This window comes from Hippopotamus amphibius, chromosome 7, assembly GCF_030028045.1.
Source record: "Hippopotamus amphibius kiboko isolate mHipAmp2 chromosome 7, mHipAmp2.hap2, whole genome shotgun sequence".
In the NCBI taxonomy this organism is placed as follows: Eukaryota; Metazoa; Chordata; class Mammalia; order Artiodactyla; family Hippopotamidae; genus Hippopotamus; species Hippopotamus amphibius.
Window position 1 is genome coordinate 15,098,448 of NC_080192.1, and position 13,713 is coordinate 15,112,160.

At 48.1% G+C, this 13,713-nt stretch overlaps 1 protein-coding gene across 2 annotated transcripts in view; it reads right to left on the reverse strand.

Annotated features, from left to right (window-relative positions):
* The window catches only part of ABTB3 (ankyrin repeat and BTB domain containing 3), a 298,989-nt gene that overhangs the window by 14,523 nt on the left and 270,753 nt on the right, over window positions 1-13,713 (reverse strand). For both annotated transcript variants that reach the window (XM_057741445.1, XM_057741444.1), the window contains 3 exons: window positions 9,757-9,862; window positions 5,732-5,834; window positions 3,493-3,574 (listed from right to left, as the gene is read on the reverse strand). In XM_057741445.1, coding sequence (XP_057597428.1) covers window positions 3,493-3,574; window positions 5,732-5,834; window positions 9,757-9,862 — 291 coding nt within the window. The remainder of the gene's footprint in view (window positions 1-3,492; window positions 3,575-5,731; window positions 5,835-9,756; window positions 9,863-13,713) is intronic.

Here is a 13,713-nt window from a genome sequence, read left to right on the forward strand (position 1 = left end):
TATTAAAATCGATTCCCCAGCACCTCTCGTTTATAAGGCCCAGACCAATAATAATAATGGCGAGAGCCATAATAATAGCCGTCCTGAACACAGGGCCTCTGCAGGTACAAAGCACTTCCCCAGCACGTTATCGCATTTCCTCAAGGTTGGGTTGTTGACTTGAGATGCTGCTTTCAAGAGCACGGATGGAGAACCTGGGGCTAATGGAATTTAAATTGGGCTGTGCCGTGTCACCTTCAGACTCAGCCAGCACAAGCCTTTTCTGCAAGCGGGTGAGACGGACCCTTCCCAGGCCAAAGGGCCTGTTTATGGAGTTGTTTTTCTTGGCAGCTGTCAACCACACGAAGCAGGATGTAAATGGCGTCTACATCCTCATGGAGGCCCTGCTCCCAGGTGCAGCCTGAGCTGCACGGGTCTCTCACCTGTGTGTGATGGTAAACAGCCTAGCAGGGAGGAAGCTCAAAGCTGTCTCGTTGACTAAGTCTTCTGTTCGGCACGGGAGTGAAGTGAGCAGGCCCCTGGGAGCCTCCCTCTGGGTCAGATTTGGCCCTCCGTGGCCTATTTCGAGCCACAAATGAAGCGTTTCTTCTTTTATGGGGAAGGGGTAGGCGCATGGAAAAGCCCCCGGGGCCTGCTCAATCCTCTCTGCCCATTACAGTAACTGGAGGCTAACGAGACCGGGAAACCTTCCCCAGCCAAAAGCAATTACAGGCCTCCGATTCCTCCGAGGCTGTGCCTCCCCACCGAGGTCTCTCATTCCACAGTCCCCACAGCAAACATTTATTGAGTGCCTACTACAAGCTGGGTTCTGATGACACGAACCCCCCAATTAAGTCCCAGGCTGGACGGCGTACGTTGCCGCCTCCACGAGCACCTGGAGAGCTGGGGGTGCGCGGTTTCCAGCATCCGGCTCCTGCTCCAAACGCTCATGGATTTTTCCTCTAGGCTGGGTGATTTTTAGGGAGAACCCAAGGCCCCACGGCAGGGAGGCAGTGACGAGGTCAGGTCTGGGAGTCAGCCAGGCCTGGGTCTGAAGCTCAGCTCGGCCGTGATGAGCAGTGGGAGCTTGGGCCACTTCCTCTACCTGTCTACCGGGTGGGAGAAGAGCCACCAGGAATCTGCATGTTAGCAAGTTTTCTGCCTCTTAACAAGCAACTCCCTTCACCCCCCACCACTGCTCCCCCCCTGGAGATTTTGATGCCTCCTAAATTTCGAGAACCACTGCAACTTAGAACACTGGTTCTCCACCTCGGCTGCGCATGGGATGATGGCAAAGGGTGAAGACTTCAAAATGCTGATGCCTGGGCCACAGCCCAGATTCAGACTGACAGCCTGGACGCTGGGAATCATCAAAGCTCCTCAAATGATTCCACGGAGCAGCTGAGGCTGAGAACTACTGATTACGAGTCCTGCACGTAGCGGGCACACACGAAATGGGAGCTTCTCTTATTATTGTTCCTTTTTAGACCAGACTGGGTTCGAATAATGGCTCTGTCACTGACTAGCACTAAGTTCTCTGGGCCTCAGTTTCCCCACCTCTAAAGTGGCAAGATTAATCCAGATAACTACATGCAAACAAAGGTCAGTGCCTCATTCATAGTTGGAGTTAAAAATGGGGAAAATGAGGCTCAGAGAAGAGAGTGTCTTGTGCATGGTTATTCCATAAGGATTCTTTATTTTGAAGTTTCAACATAACCAAAGGAATGCATCTCTAATGGTGGAAACACAGGCACCTGAGCTGGCTTCAGGGCTTTAGTGTGAGGGCATGGTGGCTTCTTGGCAACCCTCTGAATCACAGGATCTGGGGCACCAGGGTCAACAGTGGAGGGAAGAACCATCACCTGGCCAGCCACATTCGCTTACATTATGTGGTTTCAATGTATCTTTTCAGTCTCCAATATACCTTAAGACACAGCCCAGTGGGCTATAATCACTTTCCCTCAAACACGCACCACGACTTCCCACTTTTGTGCCTTTGTTTATGCTGTTCCTCCCTCTAGAATACCCTGTCTCTCATATTCGCCAGGTGAGAAAGCTGATACTCAGAAAGGCTGGGAAATTTGCTCAAGGTCACACGAGGGACAATGATTCTCAACAGGGGAATGCAGCTGTTTAACCCGAGGAATGTAGCATTTAGATCCTGAAACACAGCTCTACCCTTCAAAGCCCAGATCAGGACCCCCACCCCATGACCCTGGTCACAGCCAGTCCTGCCTCCTGCTTATCTCTGAGTGGTCTTCCTCAACCCTCCTGGAATCTGAGCCTCTCCAGGGCCAGCCTGAGTCTTATCCATGTCTTCCCAGGGCTGTCCTTCCGGAATTGAGCCGGAGAAAACAGGTCCTGTTCAGAATCCTATAAACTCCATCCCTAGGTCACCCGCACTGGAGGTGGGAGAAGAGCAGGGAGGGGCCATCGTCTTCCCTGTAGGCCCCCCTGATGGAGGTAAAGCAGCCCACCAGCCTCCATGCCCCAGATGAGACTCAGAGCTCCAGAAATAGGGCTGCAAGGCCAGCTGGGGGTGTGGACTTCTATTAACTGCGAGAATGTCATTGAAGGCAGGGTTTATGAATCAGGCATGAAATCTAGGACCAGAAGGCTTCACAGGCGAATTCTACCAAACATACAAGGAAGAACTTATACCAATCCTTCTCAAACGCTTCCAAAAGACTGAAGAGGAAGGAACACTCCAAAGACATTCTAAGAAGTCACTATCACTCTGATACCAAAACCAGACAAAGACATCACCACCAAAAAAAAAAAAAAAAAAAAAAATTCCGGCATGAAGAATGGAGGAAAAGGGAAGAATGCTGCTGTGTCCGCTTAGAGGTGCCCCAGAGACCAAATGGTATCGATTACAAATGAAGGGACACCGGCAATGTTGTCTGGCCTCTGATAAACCTTCCTTTCCTATTTATATTAGGTTCCGACCAATGTTAAAATCACACTAGACTGCCTAAAGTCCACCATCTCCTATTCCCACTGGGCTCAACGGCCTTTGGGGACTTCATACCTGCTGTTCTCTGCCTGGAATGTTCCAACTCCCTTTCTTAAGCCCTAAACCTCCCCATTGTTCGCCAGCTTCTCCTCAGCCTGCAATATTTCAGCGGCCTCCTCATCCTGGGGCCTCCCCCAGGCACCGTGCTCTCAGTATCCATAGCACGTTGGTCCACCCCTCTCTCACACGTATCCCACTTTACACTGTTGTCGACTAACTACTCAGAGTCACCCCCTTTGGACTGTGAGTCCCCAGGAGAAGAATGTCCCTTATCCGTGTGTCCCTAGGCCCCAGCACGGTATCGGGCACACAGTAGGTGCTCAGTGAATGCTGTGGGCATGAGTAGGGGGGCAAGTGGGAGGGGCAGTGTGCGGATGGGGCCAAGAGTGCAGGAGCTGATGACTCAGTACAGTGGCTGATTCACAGGTGGAAGACTGGAGGGACCCACAGGTGCCCCATGCCCCCCAGAAGGGTTCCAGGCCACAGCGGGGGCTCACCTGAAAGATGGGGTACTTCACGTATCCGATCTCTATGCAGGTGCTGTCATTTGTTGGCTTGCTAGAGAGGAGCGCTTTGAACCTGAGCAAGAACGCAAAAAGGGAGATAAGAAGACTCGCAAAGACATCCACAGCTTGCAAGAGACTCAGCTCTCTGATGACAGAAACAGGTAATATCTTTATTTATTTTATTTTATTTTTTTTTTTTGAGAAACATAATATCTTGTATCCCTCCCCCTACTCTGAAATATCAATACAACGACACATCCACAGATTGCTTAATGTAACTCCCCTCTCTTCTGATATGACACCATAATCCCATTTGAAGTTAAAACTCTAAAGTTAAAAACAGCGTTTGGAACTGTTAAATTATTTCTCAAACAGGTGATTGGAAAGGAACAAATACCTTTTAAAACTCTGTCCTACCTTGCAGGGCCCATCACAAAGGCTGCCTCCTCCCTGGAGTCCTTCCTGACTCAGGCCTCAAGCTCCTTGGGTGCCTACAGAGCTCTCCACCTCCCTCCTCCCTCCTCCACCCTCCCGCACAATCTCTGCTCCAAGAGGGCAGGGACTTCCACCCTTTCTGCCTCTGCTGCATCCTCAGAGCCTGTGCCAGGCTGGACCTGATGCATCGTAGGTATTTAATCAACATCTGTGGATTACCTAACGACCTCCCTATATGGGTGATGTTCTGTCTGGGGTTTTAGGGGCATTTTCCTGCCACTGACTAAACTAAGCTCCTTGTAGGTAGAGACTCAGTCAATGGAACACACTGATACTCAACACATTTAGAAATAAGCTAAGATGTGTCTCTTTTTATAAATTAAACTTTACATTCGAAATAATTTTATTTTACAGAAGAGTTGCAAAGAGTTCCAGTATGCCCTTCACCTAGCTTCCCCCAAAGGGGGAAGTTAACATCCTACACAGCCATGGTACTAAGAAATTAACATTGGCATAACATTGACTTGGTTCTTCTACGGTGTCACAACTGAGAACCACGAGGGGACAGTGTATTTTTCTTGTGGTGGCAAAGCAGACATTTGGGGTATTAGGTTTTGGGGGGACACTGAAGATGCCAGGATGCTTTTAGGAACCCAGGGAGTGTTGGCCACACACGTCCGTTAGCAAACTTCCTAGAAGTGGGTTCTGTTTCCGGATCCCAGGGTCCTTACCCTCTGCTTGTCCCCCCTGGCAGCCTGCCTCCTCATTTAAGCATCACTCTCTCCTCTGCCCAGCTTCACTGATCCCTGTTCAGGTCCTGGGATAATGCGGTGCTCACTGGTCAACTCCATCTCAACTCGAATTGAAAAGAGGAGGAAGCGCTGTAGCAGAGCTAGCAGGGATGGTGTTACACTATTGTCACTCCAGAGTCAGGGAAAAGTAAGGTTCAGGACCTGTGTATTTCGGGTGGCTTATGCCAAAGTTCCCTGATACTTGGAGAGCGGGCCTTTCGAGGCTGCAGCGTATGAGTTTCAGGCTGCATGAGGACACCTGGCTGAGGGAGCTACAGTCCAATCCATGCTCTGCTCATGAGGCTCTGTGCGTGATACGTGTTCCATCTGCCCAGAGGAATGGTGCCTTGTCCAAGCCATGCAAAGGCTGCTGATTATGCTAGTGGCTGCCCTGTACTCTTTTCCCAAATTGTGGTTAAAAAACACGTAACATAAAATTTACTGTCTTAACCATTTTTAAGTGTATAGTGATGTTCACGGGAAGTATATTCACACCGTTGTGCAATCAACCTCCAGGACTTACCCCGTCCCCAATAAAACAACTCCCCATTCCCCTCCCCCAGCCCTCATCCTACGACTTGCTGTCTCTGTGAACTTGAATACTCTAGGTTCATATAAATGGAATCATACAGTATTTATCTTTTTGTGACAGATGTATTTCACTATACACCTGTCACAAAATTACATTACAATATAATGTCCCCAAGTTCATTCATATTGTAGCATGTGTCGGAACTGCCTGCCTTTTCACGGCTGAATAATGTATATACACACTACGTTCTTTTTTTATTCATTCCTTCACTGATGGACTCCTGGGTGGCTTCCCCCTTTTGTCTTTGTGAATCATGCTGCCTGAACACGGTGTACAAGTGCCCTGTACTCTTGGATCCTTGACTTTGAGAAGAAAATCTGCCAGTTCAGTGACGATACTGCCCAAATTGGATTTTGGAGAATAGTAATAACCACCGTCCTAATTCAGTGCTTTCAAAATGGATGACACATACCTTGGAGACGCTGTAAACAGCAGCACTTTGTGAGCATAAAATGGTCTTCCTTCTACCAGAAAGGTAACATCTGACATTTCTTTATTGTTAAGGAAATGGGGATCTGGAACAGGAAAGGGAGAGAGGGTAGCTTTAGTGGAGAGCAGGGCGAGGTTTGGATTCCTCTTTTGGAAAAGTTCCCATAAGAGCTGACAGGGAGGCCATGGCGATAAAACACTCACTGGAGAGACAGGGACCAAACAGGGAACAGAATCAGTCAAAGGGACACTCAAATCACTGAAATTCAAGTTTTCATAGCTTATTTATGACTAAAAGTAGCATTTCCTCTTAGAAGACTCGCTCCCAGCCTGAGTTCAGGTGACCATCCACCCACCTAGCCTTTTCTTTTTTTTTTTTTAAATTTTAGCTGCCGCGCCAGCCCAGCTTGTGGGATCTCAGTTCCCTGACCAGGGATGGAACCCCGGCCTTGGCAGTGAAAGTGCCGAATCCTAACCACGCGTCCACGAGGGAACTCCCGCCAGGGAACCTGGCCTCTAAGGGGGTCACCCACTCCACCTTCACTCCTCCTTCTCCAGCTCAGCGCCCCTCCCCGCCTGACAGAAGTGGTTCTGGAGATCTGCCCCCTCGCTGCTGTGTTCCAGGTGATTCTAAATCTAAGTCTTTCTCTCAGGGTCAGAGGCAAATGTGCCCCTGCCCTCATCTCCAAGAATAAAGAAGTTGTACAACTAGTTGTTCAACGAGTACTCCAGTACTTACTGAGCACTCACAATGTGCCAGGCACCATGCAAGGTGGCACCCAGACGTGTACACTCATTCAGTCCTGGGAGAAAGGGACCCCTGTCAGGTATGCAGCAGGGGACAGTGAGGCCAGGAGTCACAGTGACTTGGTCAAGCTCAAGGCAGGTGGAGAGGCCAGGATGTGAACTTGGACACTCTGACTCCAGGGCCTGCGCTGCGAAACACCTGGATCCTCCAATTTGTCTGTCATTTTGGCCATTTTTCTTAGGACTACAGAAGGTGCCAGTCTGTCCTCAGGTCAGCACTCTGTCTCATTGGGAAAATCCACCAACACTCCCGTGCACCCCTGCCCGGCTCCACCCCACTCAGCTTCTAACTCAGACCCCTGGCCTGGCCCCATTTTGCCTACACCCTGCTGTAACTTGGACCCAGAATTTGCCTTCCTGGCTGTTTCTCTTCCTGGCTGACTCACCCCAAGTGGTAGCCCTGGGGGTCCTCTACTCATACTTCTCTGTCAGTACCTGTAGCCACCTCACCTTTTCCCCATAAAAAAGTTTTAATTTAAAACATATCAAAAAAGCATTAAAGTCAAAATCACCTGTAACTCCATTATCTTTAAAAAATTTTTTATTAAAAAAATACAACAAAACCCAGACTTCTAAAACTCTCCAGGTAAAGGGAAGAGAGGCTACAGGGGAAGGCCCCAGAGTTGACTAACACTCATTCTCCATTTGCTGTAAAGACCTAACAGGTTGGAGTGACCTTCTCCCTCTTCTCAACAACCTGCCTCTCTCTGCTTGGTCTCTCTCAATCTCACTGTCCAATTCCAACTAGCCCCCAAGTTGCTAAAAATCTCCAGTCTTTAGCTCTTTTTTTAACCATTCTCTCCCAGAATTCACTGGGAGGGCAAGAAGACAATGTACTATAAAAAATCAGGCATGTGGGGACTTACCTGGTGGTGCAGAGGTTAAGAATCCACCTGCCAATTCAGGGGACACAGGTTTGAGCCCTGGTCCAGGAAGATCCCACATGCCGCAGAGCAACTGAGTCCATGCGCCGCAACTACCAAGCCTGTGCTCTAGAGCCTGTGAGCCACAACTACTGAGCCTGTGTGCTACAACTACTGAAGCCCACACACCTAAAGCCTGTGCTCTGCAACAAGAGAAGCCACTGCAGTGAGAAGCCCGCACACCACAACGAAGAGTAGTCCCTGCTCACAACTAGAGAAAGCCCACGCACAGCAACGAAGACCCAACACAGCCAATAAATAAATAAACTTGGGGAAAAAAAAAAATCAGGCATGTGCTCTCCAGTTTGCCATAGTCCCCACCACTCCCTACTGCCTTACATCAAACCCATTCCATTCATTTATATGACCTGCCTGGTCCTACAGAGATGCCAGTTTGGGACCTTTGTCACTACTCATGGGACCTTTGTCACTACTCACTCTTATCTTTCTTTTCAAGCAGGTTCCTCAGAAACTACTATTTGGCCACCTTTAGTTATCTGAGCTTGAAATGCTGTACTGAAGATGCAAAACACTACATGCTCCATATTTCCACAGATTAGTAATTATGTTCTTTTTCTTTCATCTTGTGAGCTGAGCTTCTCAGGCCTGCCTTTATTCTCTTGGCGCTAATAGCCCTTAGAATTCCAATGCTTGGGCTGAAAACCAGACCTTTTTAATTGCTAGTGAAAGAAATCTCAGCAAGTTTGGAGGAAAAAGTGTTCCCTCCTCTCCTATAGCTACAGGAAAGCAGATTTTATGCTGTGTCATTGAAACAGCCCTTGTAAATGTCTGCTCTAACAAGTGTGTCTTGTATGGCACCAGCTGTCAGAGATTATTGCTACGTCCTGGCAATGTAACCTTCAGTCTCTAAAGTCTGTTAATTTGATAGATCTTTATAATTTGTTGCCCTGATAATATTTTAATTAACACCTGTTTTCTACAAGGTAGAACAACTTGCGGTTTTAGTACATTCTGGTTTGCCTACACGACTGGGCATAAAGAAAACCAGACAATCTTTGACTCAACTGCTAAGTTTTTCATTTTAGCAAAAAAGTTTGTATCATTTAAATTAACAGGTTATTCATGACAGGAACAAAAATACTTTTAAAAGTTCCATGAATTCAGCCTTTCCACTAATTTAAACTAGCTCACCTGTTCAAAAGTAGGGGTTTTGCTAAAGGGTAGAATTCCTCAGATGCTTCCATTTCTCCAAAGTTTCCTGGTCTTTATAGGAAAAGGAAATAGGAAGTAGGAAAGTCCCCAACCGTCATGGGAAAGGGAGTCCTTTATCTTTAATATTTTATAACCCCCCCAGGCAGTGAGAGACCGGCCCTCACAGCAGAAGGCTCATGTTTCAGGATTCAAGGCAGCCGCATGTTTGCCTTTTCTCCAGGCTGATCAACCAGGTTTCAAGCAGACCCAGGATCCTCCACATGCAATCAGTGCCTGATGGAAAGGCTTCTTCTGGAAAACCCCAGAAGCCGGACTGGAGAATGATGGAAGTGCGGCTTTTAGGGGGACCTGGGTTCAAGTTCCAGCTCCACCTGAACTGATGCTGCAGCCTCCGCAGAGCCTCCGTTTCTTCAGCTGTGACCCAGGATAACACTGCCTGCCTCCTGGGGTGCCCCGGGGATTGCTTGAGAGAGAGAGTAGGTCAGGGGCTTTGCTGGGGCCAGCTCAATACCAGTGTCTAAGAAGGGTGAAAAGTGATTACTGCTACCCTGATGGGAGTTCAGGGTGTCCGTCTCCTCAGCTCAGCTCCGTTCTGTGCGCGCACGTGCGTGTGTATGTGTGTGTGTGTAGAGGGGGTGACACTTGCTTGCCTCTCTTCCCACGTCCCTGCAGGACTTCCATTAGGAGGACACTGCTGGCCTGTCACTGTCCCCTGCTGGTTCCGTCTCAGGAAGGAGGGACTTCTTAGAGGGGAAGCTGGGTAAGAGCGCCATGCCCAGCTCAGCCTTCTCTGGGACTCTACCTGGCTTCTGGAAGCGCACGGGCTCAGGGGGTCTTGGGCAGCCCGGCACTGTCGGTGACTTGCAGGAGAAAGGAGCTCAATGGAGGGATGAGATACTGGCGAGTCCCCTCATCCACACCCCCAAGGTATGTTCTCCACACAGTTTAATCACATAACAAAGGTGATACTAAGATCTCCACCTACCTCACTCCTGTATCCACTTCCTTTGCCTTCCAACACGCCCACCTTCTTTTATGGCATTTGCTTCCCTGCCTTCAAATCACAAAGCAACAGCACAGGGCAGGACCCAGAAGCATGACTCACCCAGGCGTGAGGTCTGTTTCCGTTTGATCTCAGTGAGCTTGGGGATGGGGTAGGGCCCATAGCAGTGAGTGAAGATGACACACAGCTGCTGGCTGATCACTTCGTTCTGTGGAAAGAGAACAGCTCACATTGCTGGGGGCTGTGCATGACCTCATCCAGGCCGCTGAGTAAGAATGGGTACCCCCTCCCCCCTAAGGCGAGAGGAGCCCACAGGCTTACTGCAGGTTCCAAGAGAAACTCCCTGGACTGCACACGTTCACTTTGCCCAACAGGCCCTGGATTTGCTTGCTCTGTTTGTCCACTATTTCTAGAGGGTTAATTGGTGGAAGTTTACTTTGTAATTAAATCCTTTCTTGCTCCAGTCATTTCTTTACTACCCATTGGAAAGCGAGTTTTGTAACTCATAGGATGGAACATTAGTTTTTACCCTAAACACGCCTTAATTAATAGTGCAAACTTCTGGCAGCAGCTAATTATCCTGAAAAATCGCAGCAGGAAGCCCTTTGGGTCCTGTGCCCATGCTCTTCATGACCAAGATACAAATGCTCCTGATTTGGCTTTCTTTTGAATTTGATTCTGGTGCTAAGGCATTACCAGATCCAGGCGTGCTCAGCTGAATCACTTTCTCCAAAAAAAAAAAAAAAGTGTGTGTGTGTTGGGGGGGGAATTGTTCTGCAATGCAAAACCACAGCTGCCCCCGTTGCTCAGGGAGCCTGTTTCTGATCGACCTCCACCCTTCACATTCTTTCCTCCTTTCCTGTTGGGGCCCGTGCTGTTCATTAATCTGCCTTCAACTGCAGGTGTCCAAGAGGGAAGCCAGGAATCAGAGCATTTTTTTGAGTGTTTTTTATTGGGTGAAGGGGGTTGAAACTAGGGGCTAAAAACAGTGGTTAGATTGCTACATATTTACAGTATATTAAGAAAAGTAGGTTACAACACAGTTTGTACCAAGTATTTTTGGAAATAAAACCCTGTATATATATTGGGATCGACAGACATGCATTAAAAAAGGTCTGGAAAAACAGAGTAGCTACCTTTGGGTGGGAAGACGATGTCTTCCCTTTTCTTTTTATCTGTTATTTCTACAATAAACAAGTGTTGCTTTGGTCACAAAAACAATAAATGTTATTTTTGATTTTAAAAGATAGGTTTGGAACTACTGATGATGTTAGCGGTTCAAGCTATTCTTGAATCTACTTCACTGTGTTCCTGAAAGAGGGAATACAGCTCAACATAGGGGAAGGAAACCCAACTCTTGGGTCCTACAAGGCACCATGTTATCTCAGGCGGGGTCCACAGAGATGCCTAAGGGGATGCAATCACATTGGACAGAAAAAGGGATTCTGCTTTCAAAGATGGTGCCTTATGACCCAAAGGTGTTACCTGTTCCTCTCACTTAACCCTCACAAAGTGACTGGCTCACAGCTCCTGCAGTGGTTCTCAAAGTGTGGTCCCCAGACCAGCAGCATCAGCATCACCTGGGAGCTTGTTAGAAATGCACATCCTCAGGTCCCATCCCAGACCTCTGACTCAGAAACGCTGGGGGTGGGGCCCAGCAATCAATATTTTAACAAGTTTTTTGGTGATTCTGAGAACAAGTTTCTTGTTTGAGAACACGTTTCATGTACTGAAATTCTGTCTTGGGTTTGACCTGGGCTGGGACTGTAAGTTGGTTTCCTTTGATCCAAAGCCTTGCCACACAAATGGGCTCTATCGACCAGCAGCAGTAGTATTGCCTGGGAGCTTGTGAGAAATGCAGACTCTCACCCTAGGCCCACTGAATCAGAATCCACACCAACACGCTCTGCAGGTGACTCCCATGCACACCAATACTGGTGAAGCACCAGGTGGCTGGCAGAATTGTGACCCCTAGAAGACTGCGTGCCCTAATCCCTGGGACTGTGAATATCATGAGATACCACGCCTATGAATATGTTTTCTTTCAGGGCAAAAGGGACTTGGCAGAAGTAATTCAGGTCACTAACTAGTTGACCTTAAAAGGGGGAGATTACTTTGGATTATCTGGGTGGGCCCAGTGTAATCACCTGAACCTTTAAAATTAGAGGCAGAAGAGGAATTCAGAAGGGATGGAGGAGAAGAGGAAGTCAGAGGGACTGGAAGCCTAAGAAGGACTCGATGTGCTATTGCTTGAAGATGGTGGAGGCCACATGGTGAGCTTGAGAGGGAATGCAGGCCCCGACAGTAGGAACAAAATGGGACCCCCAGCAAGGAAATGGGACCTCAGTCCTACAACCACAAGGAACTGAATTCTACCCAAACCTGAATGAGCTTGCAAGTAGAGTCTTCCTGAGTCTCTAGAAAGGAACCCAGCCCTGCTGACACCCCGCTTTTGGTCTTGTGAGACCCTAAGCAGAGAGTACAGCCAAGACCCTGTGCCTGGACTTCTGACCCATGGAAACCATGAGATGGTAAATAAGTGTTGTCTTCAGCCTCTAAATTGTAGTCATTTGTTACCGTGGCAATAGAAACTAATATAGCTTGACTAGAGTTTGCCTCAGGTGGACCCTATTTCATCATCCCTGTGACCCCAGCATGCCAGACACACCATGGATGCTCAGGGAGTACTTGCAGATCACCAGAAAGACAAGATCTGTGACCTGCAAGGCACTCTGTGCACACTGTGAGGAATGGTGTTGGTCTCACTACCTGCACCCGGAGTTGTCTTGCAAGCCTTGCTGGTGAGTCAGCCCCTGTCTCATCAACTCGGAGGAAGGAATGAAGATCCATTTTCTGAACTTGGTGACCCACGAGAGAAGCCTGAACAACTGGTGGACTCTTCGTGGGGCTTTGTTTTGGTGGTGGTTGTTTAATTCAATTCAATACGTACTTATTCAGCATCTTAAGAGGTGACCCGCACTGTGAAAGGAGCCACACTGGGGGCAACAAAGGCAGCAGAGCAAGATCTCACCTGTCCAGGAACTCACAGCTTGGCCTTGCTTCCTAACTTCAATGTGTGTTGTATCACCAAAGAAAGTAAAGACAAGCATTGTCTGTTCCAAAGGGACAATCCTCAAACACTTAGAAATTATCTGGGAGGTGCATAACTCCCCATGCCCAAGTAAGGGCTGCACATAGTGACTCAATTCCAAAGAGCACAGTCTGGAAAGTGAGGGGGAGGGGATGATAAGTTTGCGGTGGAGAAACTTGACAAACACGACCTCAGCCAGGTGATCAACATCACCATCACCAGTGATGAGTCATATTGGTAGCATATATACCTGATGTGATGAGAAAGGCACTTTACCTCTGTGGTCACCCTCCCCAAACCCACGACCTCAGTCTAAATCATGAGACAAACATTGCATGTTCCACTACAGGGGCAGCCTATACAATATATGACGAGTACTCCTCAAAAACTGTCATGGTCATCGAAAACAGGAAAGTCTGAGAAACTTTCTCAGCCAAGAGGAGATTAAGCAGGCGTGACAACTAAAGGTAACGTGATGTCCTGGAGCAGAAAAAGACACTAGATAAAAACCGAGGAGATAGGAATAAAGTATTTAGCTAACAATAACGTACCCACATTGGTTCACTAATGATAATAGACGTATCACACTAATGCAGGAAGCAGATGAGGGCTTGTACAGGAACTCTCTGTGCCATTGTCTCCATTTTTCTGTAAATCCAAAGTCACTCCAAAAAATTAAGTCTATTATTAAAAGAAAATCTGCCCCATGAGGAAATAGGAAAATTACGATGAAAGCGCTAGAAGTTCAGGAGAGAAAGGGAAAGATGGGTTATCAACAGGTCCCTAGGCTTGACTTGTTCATCCGCCGAAGCTTTCATGAACGTAAACTTTCCCCCATGCACGACGCTGTGCTCTCATCTATGCATGAATCCTTTCTTCAAATATTTATTGAGCATCTGCTAAGTGCCAAGCACTGGCTGGGCCCTGAGGACTGGACACCGTGTGAGGACGATGGTGATGAACCTGAC